This window comes from Mycteria americana, chromosome 15, assembly GCF_035582795.1.
Source record: "Mycteria americana isolate JAX WOST 10 ecotype Jacksonville Zoo and Gardens chromosome 15, USCA_MyAme_1.0, whole genome shotgun sequence".
In the NCBI taxonomy this organism is placed as follows: Eukaryota; Metazoa; Chordata; class Aves; order Ciconiiformes; family Ciconiidae; genus Mycteria; species Mycteria americana.
The window spans coordinates 11,717,820-11,731,953 of NC_134379.1; the positions used below are offsets into that span (position 1 = coordinate 11,717,820).

Below are 14,134 nucleotides of genomic sequence, written 5' to 3' on the forward strand. Positions count from 1 at the left end.
TATCAAGCTTTTTTTTCATTTGTTGGTTCTCCTAACAGTGCCATAATAATTCCTCTTATGTATGTTATTCCGTTTCTCTCATATACATCTCAGTTATTTAAATCTGCAGTGGGGTGGGCTTTTTTGGTTATCAATTGGATATTATCATATTGTACATGAATATTTTAGGTGAATGTTTCATTCATCAAAGTAATGGTCATTCTTTTGCCAAGTTAATGTCTTTGCACTGTTTAGAAGCTGGCTAAACGTACAGATTTATTGTTCATAATGTACTATCTAAATATGAGATGACAGTCAAAAATGGAATTTATCTGTCAGCAGAAGAGACCCTACATTAGCTACATGTTTTTGCAATAGTATTTCGTTACTTGGCATACCTCTTTTAAAATTATCCTTGGAAGAGTAGATTTCTGTCATATATTCTCCTCATCAAATGAGATGTGATTTTCATTATTGTGCTTGAATGTTAGAAAATGAAAGAAATTACTTGATTGGTTTATGGTGCTGATTCAGCATTTTCTGAGCTAAAAATGACCTGAAAGACAGAATGGGATTACAGCACGCAATAATGGATGCTTTATTCAGTGATAAGAAAGTCTCTTCTTCTGACTGAGAAGAAGAGAATGAAAAATATTTCTCTCTTATTAGTTGATTCAGTACCCAGATATTGACAGACAAATTAATTTGAAATACTTCTTCAGTTGCAGAACCTGCTAGCAGGCAAAAATTAGGGGAAGATAATGGCCACAGCTTAAGAGTGGTGCATTTATGAAGTGTACTCGCAGGAGTGCTAGTGGATGGGGAAGAATTTGTATTTTGTCTTCTAACTCACTGATAGGATCTTACAGATGCTCCCGGTTAGACTGTAGTGTAGGTAGCAGCTCAAGAGCCCAGCAAGGTCTCTAGGAGCTAAATGCAGCTAACCCGTGTTCCGTCGTATATTTAGTAACTCAGAATGCAAACCACAGGAAGGTATACAGAAGAAGACATAAAATGCATGTATTTTCTGATTGAAAATTTATAGCCAGGAGTCAGTTTGGGGATTCTCACTCTTCATCGTTGGCAGAGGGAAGGAAAGATGACTGTGGTGTTCACCTCAAAGACTTCACGCTACTTGGAGAAGTGTGGGGGAGAAATGGCTTCACCCTTGTAGGACAGTGAAGATTTCTCTTTGGTGCAGTGCTTGGGTTCAGAAAATTATCCAACCTCCTCTTGGCGTGCAAAACCGGGCTAAACTCTGTTCTCGGAAGCAGTGGAGACTGCATTTTATGTATGTTTTATAGGTCCAGGCCCATAAGGATAGGGAAGAGAGAGCAGCCCTATTGTTCCCTGAGCCCCACTTTTTATCTTTGTTTCCATTTGAAACCAAAATCATCAAACTGCCTGCAGAGCGGTTGCCTTGCTGTTCCTCTAAATGAGAATTCCAGCTTTTATGCTAATTCAGTTTCAGGTTTCTTTGAACCTGCAGTTTATGGGCCTCTGCTTAAAACTGCAATCTGTTCTGCATAAAAGAAGGGATTACAAAGTGGTTTAGTTTTGCAAATGCTGCAGAAAAATAAAAATAATAAAAAAGTTGCACTGTCATTAATATGCTCTTGCAAAAGTTTTCTGCTTTGTCAAATAAAAAGCTTTACTTGTGTTGAGAACTTACCCAGTGATGTTATATAGTCCAGTAGTTCTGTTTCCTTCTAAAAGGTGCAGGTACTTTTTGTATCACCTTTTCCCCTGCCTTACCTTAGAGGAAAGCACACGAGCGCTCGGTCTCTGCTGGAAGGGCCGTCGAGAAGGCATCGCTCTCATCTGCGGCCAGGAGCCCGCCGGGTGCGCCAGGCGCTCACCCTCGGGGCTGATGCTGCACACACGCAGCGGCGCAGAGCCCGGCCTCCTGGCAAAACCCAGCCTCACCACAATTTACTTTTCCTGACATCTGTTGCTACCTTTTTATGGCATAAAGCAGTGGTGGTTTTGTCGTTGTTTAGGTCGCTCTCAAGACCAGGTCCTTTTCTTGAACCTCTTTCAAGCGTTAGAGTTTAAGTACTTTCTGGTTGGGACGTTATGCTGTGGCTGGCTGTTCAAAGTCATAAAACTCTGCTTATAGCTCCATAAATTCTTTTCTTGGGGAAAAGAACCTGCCTCTGCTATCCAGAAATGGACAAAATTATGTATGTTTTCAAAGCATTATGGAGGACTTTATAAGGCATCGTAATCACGCTCCAAACTCAGACACCACTGTGTCTTCTGGAAAGATTAGCAGCTTAATGGAAACATAAATGTTTCCAGTCTTTCACAGAATACCAAAGAATTGGAATATCCAGTTTTCACATTGCCAGGAAAAAGCTGCAGAACCTTCCAGGTGAGGTGAGGTTTGCCATAAATAATTTAATTCAATATAATCTGCTGTAATTTCAATATTCATTTCCTCCTTGTGCCAGAGATGGGTAATTCTTCTTTGGAATTACTCTGTGACTTGGAAACAAATGTCTGCTTCTCTGCCTGCTGTCTCGGCGGCTTTAGGTCATTTTTATAAAATGGTTAGATCTGAAAACCTCTTTCAGAGGGTGAAAGATCTTGAAATCACTTCTGATCCAAGTTCAATGCACTTCATTTGGCTGTTGTTGTGGCAGAAACAAACGTCGACGCTGACAGAGACCACAGACAGACGAAAAAAATTCTGGCAAGTTCCCACATAGATAAGAGACAGAAGGTTTCAAAACCCTATCCAGGCATATCCTAAAACACAGGAAAGTATTGCTGTCAAGAGAGGGGGAAGCTTGATCCAAAGGCCATTGAAATGATTAGGAGGTGGTGATGGGTTTTTTTTTCTTTTCCTTTGATTTAATTTGGCTTTGGGTGAATTCCTAAACTCCAAACTTCTCGTTTGGAATTATAAAACGCATTTCGTGCATGTATAATTTTCTAGTAGGAAAACAGAGGTCCTCTACTTATCTCTAAGGCATGAATAATGAACATAATGAGGCCCACAGCCCTGCCAATAAACCTTAACAGCCCTAGGGAGACGAGTAGGTAAATGCATTTCTGATTTTGTGTATGCTGAGATTTCAGGTGTGGCATGTGGTTAACGTTTGAAAAATCCAGTACAGACAAGCCTGTAGTTTAATCCAGGCTAAATTTATCAAATTAAAGTCTTGTGAGGAGTCTAGGCTTTAATTAGACCCATTCTTACCATGCCGAGATGTGGAAAGTCTTGACCAAAGTGCTCATAGAATAGATGAGCTGCCACACCTTAATATTGTGCATTTAATTCCTCATCCAGGTACAGTCTCGCCGTCCGTGCAGTCCCCGACTCCTCCGGTTGTTGTGCAGAGAACACTCTGCCATTTTAATGCCTTTATTTATTTATTTTTGGTGGAGACTGAAAACTGCACTCAAGCCATCCATTTCCTTCGCTGAGCTCGTGAAATAGCCGCTTGACTGCGATGGCTTCTGGCCACTCTCCACTGTTTATTCTAGAAACCAGACATGAAGCCATCTCTGTTGGGTTTCTAGAGGAGGAGATGGAAACCACCTCTCTGACAGCACAAGATGACTCTTTGCAATATATATTTATTAGGAGATGCAAAAACCTGTGAAATTTTGACAGCCAATGTCCATGCTCAGGTACGTTGTAGAAATCTAGGGATAACCCCGCTAAGGTGGACAGCTTCAAAGGACTCTTATTTCTACTGCTATAACCACGATCTGAAGTTGGCCACGATTTTTTAATTTTCTGAAGACGACCATTTGTCACAGTTTCACCAAAGTATTCCCTCTCCTGATCAGACACATAGTGAAAGCACTGTAGTGTTTGCAGCCACAGTCTGAACTTGGGGCTGTTGTGGATGTGTTTGTCTCCTGCCTGCCGTGCATTGTCCTGCCTGTCATGCACCTTCCCATGTGGTTGTCCCAGTGGAAACCATTGCAGTCAGCGCAACTGTACCTCAAATAAGAATTCTGGAAAAGCCACGATGTAATGCTGAGGAGGAAAATTGTTCTTAAATGGGTCATACAGTGATGGAATGAGGAATAAATGAGAAATATTTTCATAAAATCCTGTAGTTCTACATCAGTAATTGGTAGGAAGGTTTTCTTAGGAGTTTTTCCTTAAGTATGGCACTTCTTACTGGTGTGGACAGTTCAGACCATGCTTTCCCTCCTTCCCCGCTCATGCTGTAGCGTTTGCTGATGGCAGGGCCCCGGAGCCGCTGCAGCGGTTGGCGTGTGGCTGCACCCAGGTCACTGCGCCGCTGCTCGGGGACTGCTCAGAGCCACGCGCCCACCTCGGGGCCCAGGGGCCGGGGGCAGTCCCTCTTCATCTCACATCATCTGCGCCCCATCCCCGAGGCGAGCTCGGAGCTGGCCCAGGACATCAGGTGTGTTTTTCCAAGCTCCCCTTGGATTTGGGGTGCGTGATGCTTCTCCTGGCTCAGGTGAGGCCAACCGCGCACCTACAGCCGTTGTTCTGCTTTTGATTTCTGGCTGGTGTAGGTAGTTCCCATCTTTGCCTTAGGAGAATCACCTCCTCCAGGCTGAGCTCTGCTGCAGGGGCTGAGGTGAGTAGGGTTTGTCAACCCTGTTTCTGAGGATTTAGCTCAAATCCAAGTGGAGCCCACTGGAGTTGAATTCCATTAGCGCTCCTAGCCCAGTATCGATTTGAAACCAATTTCAAGATTTGAAATCTTGAAAACGGTCCCTGGGCAAGGCCTCGCGAGCCCATAAGACCCATCTTAGCACCTCTCCATTTCCCAGGAAGCGTCTTGTTGTATGGGGATACCGTGCCAATGAGCATAACTGCCTCTCATCTTCACAGCAGCTTGGTTTGTAGGAGACATCGTTTGGCTCCGACTGCCGCGCTTCAGCGAATAATCATTTGTATAATAATGTATCTGTGCATTTATTTTCTGCGGTGGCTATTACTAATGGTGTGCGGCGCTTAAGAAAAGCCTACAGTGACTAAGAAATCCGTTGCCCGTTGACAATAACGTTTGGTGCTGGAAGTCGAGTCGGGCGAGTCTCCGCAAGCTCAGGAGCCCCGGCCCCACCTGCACACCCCGAGACCCGCGAGGCTCCGGGAGGTACAACAACGGCCCGCACAGCCGGAGGTCTCCGCGCGGGCCGCCCTGTCGGAAGTCGGGGACATTTATTTTTCCAGTAAAAAAAAAAAAAAAAGAGATTTCCGTAACCGCATTGCTAAAGGCAGTGCGATGGTTTCGATCGTGTTTCCTCCCGCGGAGCTTTAGCGACTGTCGCTCGTGTGCCGCCATCCCCGGGGCAGGGGGGGGCTGCCCGGCTCCGCGAAGGGCTCCCCCCCTCCCCCCGCGGAGCGGCCCCGCCGCCGCGGGCGCAGCCCACGCACCTCCCGCGGGGCACGGCCGGCCGGGCCGGGCCGCGGCGCGGGGAATGCGCCTGGCGCGGGGAACGCGCCTCCCGCGGCCGCTCCCCGCAGCCCCCGCGCGCAGACCGGCGGAGCGCGGAGCCCCGGCGCGGCGCGGGGCGGGGCGGGCGGGGAGAGGGAGGAGCTGGCGGCGGCGGCCGGGTGGGGAGCGCCTCTCGGAGCGCCGCGCAGTGCGGAGCGGAGCGGCCGGGCGGCGGCGAGGGGTCCGGCCGGCAGCCCGCAGCCGGGCCGGGCGGAGCAGCGCGGAGCGGAGCGGAGCGGCCGCCCCCCGGGGATTACAGGCTTGCGAGGTTGTTTCGGCGGGGCCAGAGGAGCTGGGGCCGGGCCGCTGCCTCTCCCCGATGGAATTCACCTGAGCGCGGCCGCGGCGAGTCCTGGACGGCGGGAGGGACGGTGCCCCGGCGGGAGCCCGCTTTGTCTCGGGAGAGGACGGGCATGACTTTTTAAAAAAAAAAAAAATCGCCCCCCAAAACCCGAAGAAAAAAAACCCAAAAAACCAAAAAGCCGCCCGGAGGAAGGGACGTGCTGCCGGCTGCAGCTGCGCCCCGCCGGCGCTGGACCCCGCGGAGGGAGGTGCGTGGGCAGGAGGGGCTGCACCGCCCCGGGACCCGGAGTTGCCGCCGCGGGGCCGCTGCCCCTGGCTCGCCGCTGCCGCCGCACATGGTTTTCTTTGTCCTGCTGCTGCTCTATTAGCTTCCCGCGGCCGCCGCTCTCCCCACGCCCGCTCGCACACACGCACACCCCTCTCTCTTTCTCTCTCCTCCCAGGGAACCATCTTGCGGGGAGAGGGGAGGGGGGGGCTCGGCTGCCCGGGAAGGATGTCCGCCGGGCGGCCTGCGCGCCCGGCCCTCGGAGTTGTCCCCCGAAGGATTAGTTGGGGTTTGGCTGCGGGACTTTGAGAGCCGCGCTGGATCGGAGTTTCCCGGCGCTGCCGCCGCCGCGCACACGCACGCACCTCCCGCACCGCCATGAGCCCCGGGCCGGCAGCCGCGCTTAACCCCCCGCGAGCAGGTAAAGCCGCTTCGCGCCCGCGGGGCCGGGCTGCGGGCGGGGGGCGCGGGGTCCGGCTCGGCTCGGCTCGGCTCGGGGCCGCCCCGGCGGCGGGGGGCAGCGGCGGGAGGGCGAGCGCCGCGGCCGCCCCCGCCCGGCCCCGCGGGTGAAGCCGGGCCGCCGAGCCCGGGCGGGGGGGGGGGGGCGGCGGGGCGGCAGCGCTGCGCGGGGTCCCGCGCTGGGTGCGCGGGGCGCGGGCAGGTGCGCGGCGGCCGGGGCCGGTGGCGGTGGCGGTGCAAGTGCTGCGGCGGGGGCTGTGCCAGGAATGAGTCAAGCCGCGCTGTCTGGACAGGAAATATTTTAGTCATCCGGCCGCTTGAATGACAGCACATTCCTTGATGAGGGAAAAATACTCTTTAGGACATTTTTTTTCCCTTTTTTTTAATCCCAGGGATTGCTGACTTGTTTCATTTCGTGTTGAAAAGGATTAAGCTGTGCTTGGTAACAAGGGGATTTGTAAGGGAAAACGGCCAAAGTGCAAGGAGGGGAACTGTTCGTAATCCGCTCCGGCTCTGTTTTTCGCACTGGCTGTGCAGGAGCCAGGGCAGGGTGACTTCTGAAACCGAGAGGTCTCTTCGGACACAAAGCACCCGGGATAGTCAGTGTCCGCTGGATCCGGCCGGTTTCCCAGAACGTAACGTTGCCAGCAGATAGTGTCTTTCCATCAGCTGCTCGAGTAAGACCTGGAAATGATCGGGATAAAGGGGGATGAAGACACAGTTTTACTTGCCTCGTGTAAAGGGGATAGCCGCGCTCCTCTCCGTTGCTTAAACACCGAGGTTTGACCACATTGCCTTGAAGCCCCCGTCACGGAAATAAAGGCACTTTGTCGTCTGCGCAGATTCCTGTCAATATAGAGGAGATTTTAGGTCAGCCCTGCCAAGGCGTTGTGTTTTATCCTTCTGCCTTAGTGCTGAGTTGTTGGGGGCTTTTGGAATTCATTTAGCTTTTTGTTTCTCTAGCGTTGTTGCGTGATGTGGCTACCTAACTACGAAGAAATAAGAGTTGTGTGGAAATTGATACAGTGTCTTATCTGCTGGCAGAGATTGTATTCGCTGCTGTATCAGTTGTACATTACCCTAATTGCTGTTTTGTATTTAAACCCAAATTTTAAAGTAATGAAACAGGCAGTCAAAGTTCCATCTCATGGCTCAAGCTGGTGAAATGGCTCTGGGTTATTTTGATGGTAACCCGGGCAATGGGTTTTTTTCAAGTTGCTGTTCCATTTGGTAGTGTGTGGTCAGTAATGCAAAAGGAGATTCGCTCTCAGACAAGCTTTGTCTTTGTAAAATTATTCTCTTTTTGTGTGCATATTGTACTGATAATCATCTCCCAGTTGGCTCACAGTGATTCTCAAGGCAGGATGTATTGTGCACCACGTTACGGCCAAGAAGTGCCGCTTCCAGATTTCACAACAGTATTTCTGACTAGTTTATGCAATAGGACAGAGAAAGATTTCACCTGAAAAACCATGGCTTAAAAACAATCCGTTGGTCTACGCTTGGCATTAGAGCAAACTTCTTAAAAAAACGTTTTCCTCTCTCTAGTGTTTGGAAAAATCAAGCAAATGGGAAAGTTACAGGTTCCCTATGCTGTTTCATTTCGAAACAGTAAAATAAAGTACTAGCTGAAACTGTAAGAAGTTTGGGGTTTAATACTGGATTTTCTTTCTAAGAAGAAAGAATGATTCAGAGAGTTTTGACTTCTGAGAGAAGCTGCATTTAAAAAGACAACAACAGATGAAATTCACTGGGAAAGGTTGTTATTTTTAACCAGAGCGCAGGCTGATTGGCAAGGTTAGGAAAGCTTTGAGCATCTCTTAATTTGTTGGGCTAATATTGGGCTGCTCTTTAAAGCACACGGCCTTCTTGATCTCTTCAATTTGTGCATTATTCACATATTTTCATTAATTTAGAGAAAGTCATCACTGAATAATAAATCCATCATTGGGTAATAAATCCAGTGTTTACAAGGTATTTAATCGAGAAGAAATACACCAGCTCAGCTTTTAAATAAGCCAACAGTAGTCTAGTAAAATGTGTCTAGAAGTCTGAAAAAGAATAAAGCTATTTTTAATAATTAATCATAGAAATCTTGTATGCTATTAACTTGAGGACAAACATTATTTCAGTGTATTACTACACTGCGATATGCAGTTTGAACTGTATCTACTTCTTTATCGGTAATTTCACACCTCAGGTTTCGGTGCAGTTGAGATATCTAATATATGTTGCTTGTCTGATGGTTTTTATATGGGTTTGAATTGAGAAATTCCTTCCCTTTGACGAAAAAACCACAGCCTGCTTTCCAAATAGACAGTGTTTTTAATTATTTTTCCTGAATCCAGTGAGAAAACAGTTTTTAGGAGAAGACTAAAATCTTTCTCAAGTGTTGCATTTTCCCCCTGTTTGCAACATTTCGTTACTGAGGACATTTCTTCCGATGTATTTTCGAAAAGCAGACTGTCTCAGTGGGGTTGGATCCAAGATACAGTTCAAAATTGCACAGCTCTCTGTGGTTTGTGAATGTGTAGGTGGTAGAAGTTTAAGCTTTAGATGTATGTACGTGTGTATTGTGTATGTGTGCGCAAACTCAGTTGAACATGGATGCATAAACTTAATGCTTTCTGCTTTTGGGCTCAGGATGTTTGTAAAATTAACATTTGCAGTGTTATCTTCCCCGGTCTGGTTTCTTGCCGTTTTAGTTTCTGAAAGGGGGAGTTCAGCGTTTTTGTGTGAAACTTCAGTAAGGCTTTTTAATAATAGGCAGAAAGATTAACCGGTGTACTTGTATACGACCAGCAGTAGTAGATAAGGTACTAACGCAATATTAGGAGGAAAAACCTCCCACAGATAAAGATGGCGTGATGAAAAATAAAATGGGTTATTAGTTTATACAGAGCGTGGTGTCAAGAATCAGTTATTCTGACGCAGGCAAATCTTACGTGGAAATACATGCTGGTACTAAATACTAGCATACTCTTTCTCGGTCAAAGACTGCGTAACAGCAGTTTGTAAAATTCCTAACCTAAGTTATCAGCACTGCTTTAAAAATGGTATAAGTCAAATGGTTGACACAGCAGGGGTCTCCAGAAATACTTTAAAAATTAATTAAGAAATCCGCAGTTCTGCAGATTCCCGAAACTGGGCTGTCTGATTCAAAATCACGACTCTTCTCCATTGCAAAGTCAATGTCGGAAGGTATTGGATAATTACAGTGCAAAAATGCAGTTTCTGTGCAGCTAATATGTTGGATAAAAAAATCATTTCTTCCTTTATTGAATGGAGCCTTTGCCAACGCGGAGCTGCACTGCAGGGCGGCGAAGCACAGCCGCACAGCACCACCTCATGGGCACTTTCTTCGGAGGCTGCAGCTCCCATTAGCTCTCTTGGTTTTGTCACCTGATTTGTTTCCCTAAAATATACATACATCTGTGTGTCTGTATAAATATACCGCCATGCCTTTTGAAATCTATCGCTTGTAGAAAATGTAACTTTTTTTTTTATTGGTCTTTCAGGCATCTGATGCCAGTTCTGAAAAACTGTTCAACGCTGTTACAAATAAAGGTAAGACTGCAATTCACATCACAAACATATTTTTTTCCCCACACATTTCTTTTCATGGCAATTTCAATGGGAGATGAAATGTAACTTGTCTCGCAGAAATGTCGCAATCAGCTTGTTAGTGCTTTTTATGTTTCTCTGGGTTTCAGACGTGTTCTGTACGCTTGGTAATTGCTTTGCTTAAGCAATATAAAATAAAGGCTTTAAATAATGCATTGCCTGCCAGGTCAGAATTAATTTAAATAACAATATTAGGGAATAGTTTATTTTACAAATGGCTTTAATTTAAGTTCATTTAAATAACTGTAAGAGTTTTCAAAATGTTTTAACTTGATTGTTACTCATCAGCTACATGATAGACGTGGAATTATGAATAGCCAATTTGCACTGCTGACAGTAATAACCAGCCAACGTTTAGTATTCACAGGATAATAGTCATAAACCATGGCTTACTGTGCTGTGTGCTTTCTGTTGAGTTAATAAATGATATAGAGGGCCACATTTAAATATTCAGTATCCCATTAATTTCTTCCAAACAGCAGTCCAAAGAGAGAGTGGCTAATGATATAACAGTACATTAAGGGAAAACTTACCCTAAATCAGTGCCAGTGAGCTTCTGTGCAGAGCTTGTCCTGAAGCAGCATCATTACATAGACTGTAGACTTTGGATTTTTTATTTTTAATTCTTATTTTTGGTTTGGTTTGTGTTTTTGCAAGGAGGGTTGAGGGAGCAGCTCCAGGCATGAGTTGCGCCAGTGGGTATAATTCAAAGCCTTTAAAAAGCGTCTGGTTTTCACCCCTCTGTCCTACTTCTTAAAGGCAGTGCACAATAACTGCTTGGTAAAAGGGTGTGCTTCTAGCTGGAAACCCACGGTGTTTCAACTCACTGGTTTTTAGGAACATTTGAGTCAGTTTGCATTAGAAAAGACAGATTTGATTCATTTGGAATTTAGGTCTTTTTTGTTGACCATGTGTGGATTTGCTCAGTATTTGCCTTGTGTGCTTCTCCCTGGGTTTGGGTTTGTTATTCCAGCGGGTCATCCTGGTGTTTTTCTGTGTCTTTTAATTCCACAAAGCTGTAGCAGTTTAACTGGGGACAGTACGTGACCCCGTTACGTTTGGGATTCCCATGCTGATACACCATTGCTTCTGAAGTCTTTTGCTGCATATTGAATTATACCTATATTTAATTGTGTCATGGATCCATATTCCTGTTTTTCATATATTAGCATCTTTTGAAAGTAGAGTCTGGATGGATTATTTCAGTGGTCTAACTAGGTTATCTCACTTGGCAAGCTTATATATCCTCCTGATAATTGGATTTACAGGTTCCCCCTCGGCCCCTCCATAGGCGGAGAATAGGTGGCGCGGACAAGTCGAAAGGAAGAGTTGTGTGTTTGGAGTGACTCAGGGCCCCCACACTACATGTGACTGCATCTTTATTTTGCTAATTCGCTGTAAAAAGCTTTGGCATTTGAGCAGCCCTTTCTTGGGGCTGGGCCAGGGCAGAGGAGAAGCGGGGGTGAATCCACATTCCTGGCGGAGGCCTGTAACCAGGGTGAGGGGCTCTCCTCCCCCGGGAGGTGATTGATGAAGAGTAGGCCCCTCTTCCTCTTCCTTTCGTTTTCTTTTTTTATTGATTCAAACACATTTCCCACATTCTTATTTTTGTTTACTTACCGAGCTTGATTCGTGGCATCTATTTGATTGTGAATACCCATGCTTGACAGGGAGCCTTTTCTTCCGAGGTACTTTTCTTTGGTGATTTAGTTCCCTTGAAAGGATTAGGGTTTCTTTGTGTAGCCTAAAATCAACATGGGCTTTTCAAAGCTTTGCTTGGGAAACCGTACACAAATAAGCTTTTTAGTTGATGGTAGATTATTCCTTTGCCCCTTATTTCCATCAAAATGGCGTCTTTCTTTTCTCCTCCTGAGTTTCCCCTTAAAGCCATATGCTAATTCCTGTTGGTAACATGAATGACAAGGGAAGAATCAATGCAAATCCAGGTGCGGCCAAACTAGGCTGACTGGTATTTTCTTTTTTTTTTTTTCCTTTTTTTTTTTTTTTCCACTGGGAGAAAGAGATTAAGGGGAAAGAGGGCGGAAAAAGCATAGGGGACAGTTTTGTTAAAGGGATTAGCATTCAAACTACTAAATATCAGGAAAAGAGCCTCAAAAAAGATCCCCTGTTTGGAGATAATGTCAATAATTGCTTGCAGCCAGGTGCAGGGGCTCTCACCGCGGCGGTGGTTGGGAGGCTGTTGCCTTCTCCAAGTGGCCGCCCTGGGGACGGCTGACGACTGCCCGGGTGCTGTCAGTTTGATATATTCCAAGTTCAAGTTCTCTCCCTGCAATTCAGTCTGTTTGCTTCCAAGCCAGTTCTTCCCCCCTGTGTTGTCCATGGCTGCTTTTGCCAAAAGCAATAAAAGTCACTCGTAAGAAAGGTCAGATTTGCATTGGGTAAATCATGATGAAACCTTCAAAGCTCCTGGCTGATGGGCCAGGCTGGGAGGGCTCGGCAGACTGACAAGTGTACATCCCTCTGTGTCCACAGCCGTTCCTCTCAGATGTCCCGTAGCTGCCTGTGTCTCTCACGCACTTTTTTTTTTCCTTGCTATTTTTATTTTGTAGAATTATTTATAGCTGAGGTAACAGAAATTACAGAAGTAATGGATTTACAAAGCAGGTGGAAATCTTGAAGCATTTTAGGTCTTGTATATATGTTTTGTCCCCTTTCTGTCATTTAGTCGTGGACTTCAAGGCCCGAGATGAGGTCAAGCTCAAGGTGTGATGGATTAGTATGGATGTGTGATGTGGATCAGTCCCTTCCTCAGAAATACTAATAATTAAAAAATCCAGAGCAGAGTGAAATCCTCCCAAAACCTCCCTTGAAGAGGTGGTAAAACCCCTTGGGAAGAAGTCTCTCATCTTCCATTTAGGAGTTAGCTGCCCTTGGAGCTGAATGTGAGGATGCATCCTTAAATCTAGAAGGGTCCCGTGAGTTTTGGGGGGTGGCACGTGGATGTTGGGGCCCCTCAGGGCTGGGATACGTGTCGCAGCCGAGCGATGCCGCGTTAGAGAGGGCTGTGGGGTTCCCATGTCAGCCCTGTGCTGCCATCGCTCCCAGAGGTCCCCAGCCCTGTGCCGCGTCTGCAGCAGGGCTGGGAATTGGGGAGGCGTGTGGCTTGGTCCCCAGGGCAGGAATCGCTGTAGCTGCCGCTGAAATGAGTTGTCCCTGGTCGTGAATCAAAGCTCTGCGTTCCAGTCACTCAGGCAGGAACACTTTACCTTGTAATGCTTAAAATTACCTAGGGAAATGATTCCCATGGAAATCCAGGTGGCTGTGTTGGGAGGTGAGCACCCGAGGGTCTGCGCCCTTAGTAATGCTTGAAAAAGGAGCTGTTAACATCTTGAATAAATGAGGTGGACAAGGGATGGAAGAGGAGCGCGTCGCCCGCCTGCAGGTCCCGGTCTGTCCCCGCCCTCGCTGCAGGCCGGGCCTTGCAGTTTGGGATTGCTACTTACAGTCGTTATTTCTTTGAACGAACATAACTTTTCCTTACCCTCTGCGAGCGTCAACCTTAGCACCATTAATCCTGGCCAAAGTACAGGTCTTGTTCATGAATTTTTGTAACGTGCCTTTCCAGCATAATTAAATACTATTAGCTCCTAATAATTTAAATAGACACATCTGAAGCTGTAGAGCAGGCAGCTCCTACTGCTACTATGTATTTCGTTTATGTTAACTCCCTCCTACGTACCCTTGGAAAACAGCTTTTCCTGGAGGGAGAAATGAGTCCCAAAGTGATGAAGTTTTCATTTGTGCTGTATATTGAAGTTTGCCTTTGATCAGAAACACAATTGGGCTGTTACAGCTTTTTATGTTCAAATTGTTTACAGGATGTTCATGTAAACTTTATGAATCCTTCTGCTTCCTGGCACCACCAGCTGTCAGGGAAATATTTATACTCTCAGCTGGAGGTAGATCAAGGCGTCGGGGTTACTAGTCTTCACTGGTGGCTGAAACACCAGTCAGATCAAGCCCTGGCTTTTTAGGTGGTTCTACAGCAATATCCTTCCCTAGAAAAACAGGCATATTGTTGTCTCTCCCCTCATCTGCCTGTGGTGAA

General features: G+C 46.7%; 1 protein-coding gene across 8 annotated transcripts in view; it reads left to right on the forward strand.

Annotated features, from left to right (window-relative positions):
- Positions 1 to 14,134, forward strand: part of AUTS2 (activator of transcription and developmental regulator AUTS2) — a 793,700-nt gene that overhangs the window by 710,374 nt on the left and 69,192 nt on the right. For all 8 annotated transcript variants that reach the window (XM_075518124.1, XM_075518122.1, XM_075518121.1 and 5 more), the window contains one exon: positions 9,960 to 10,008. In XM_075518124.1, coding sequence (XP_075374239.1) covers positions 9,960 to 10,008 — 49 coding nt within the window. The remainder of the gene's footprint in view (positions 1 to 9,959; positions 10,009 to 14,134) is intronic.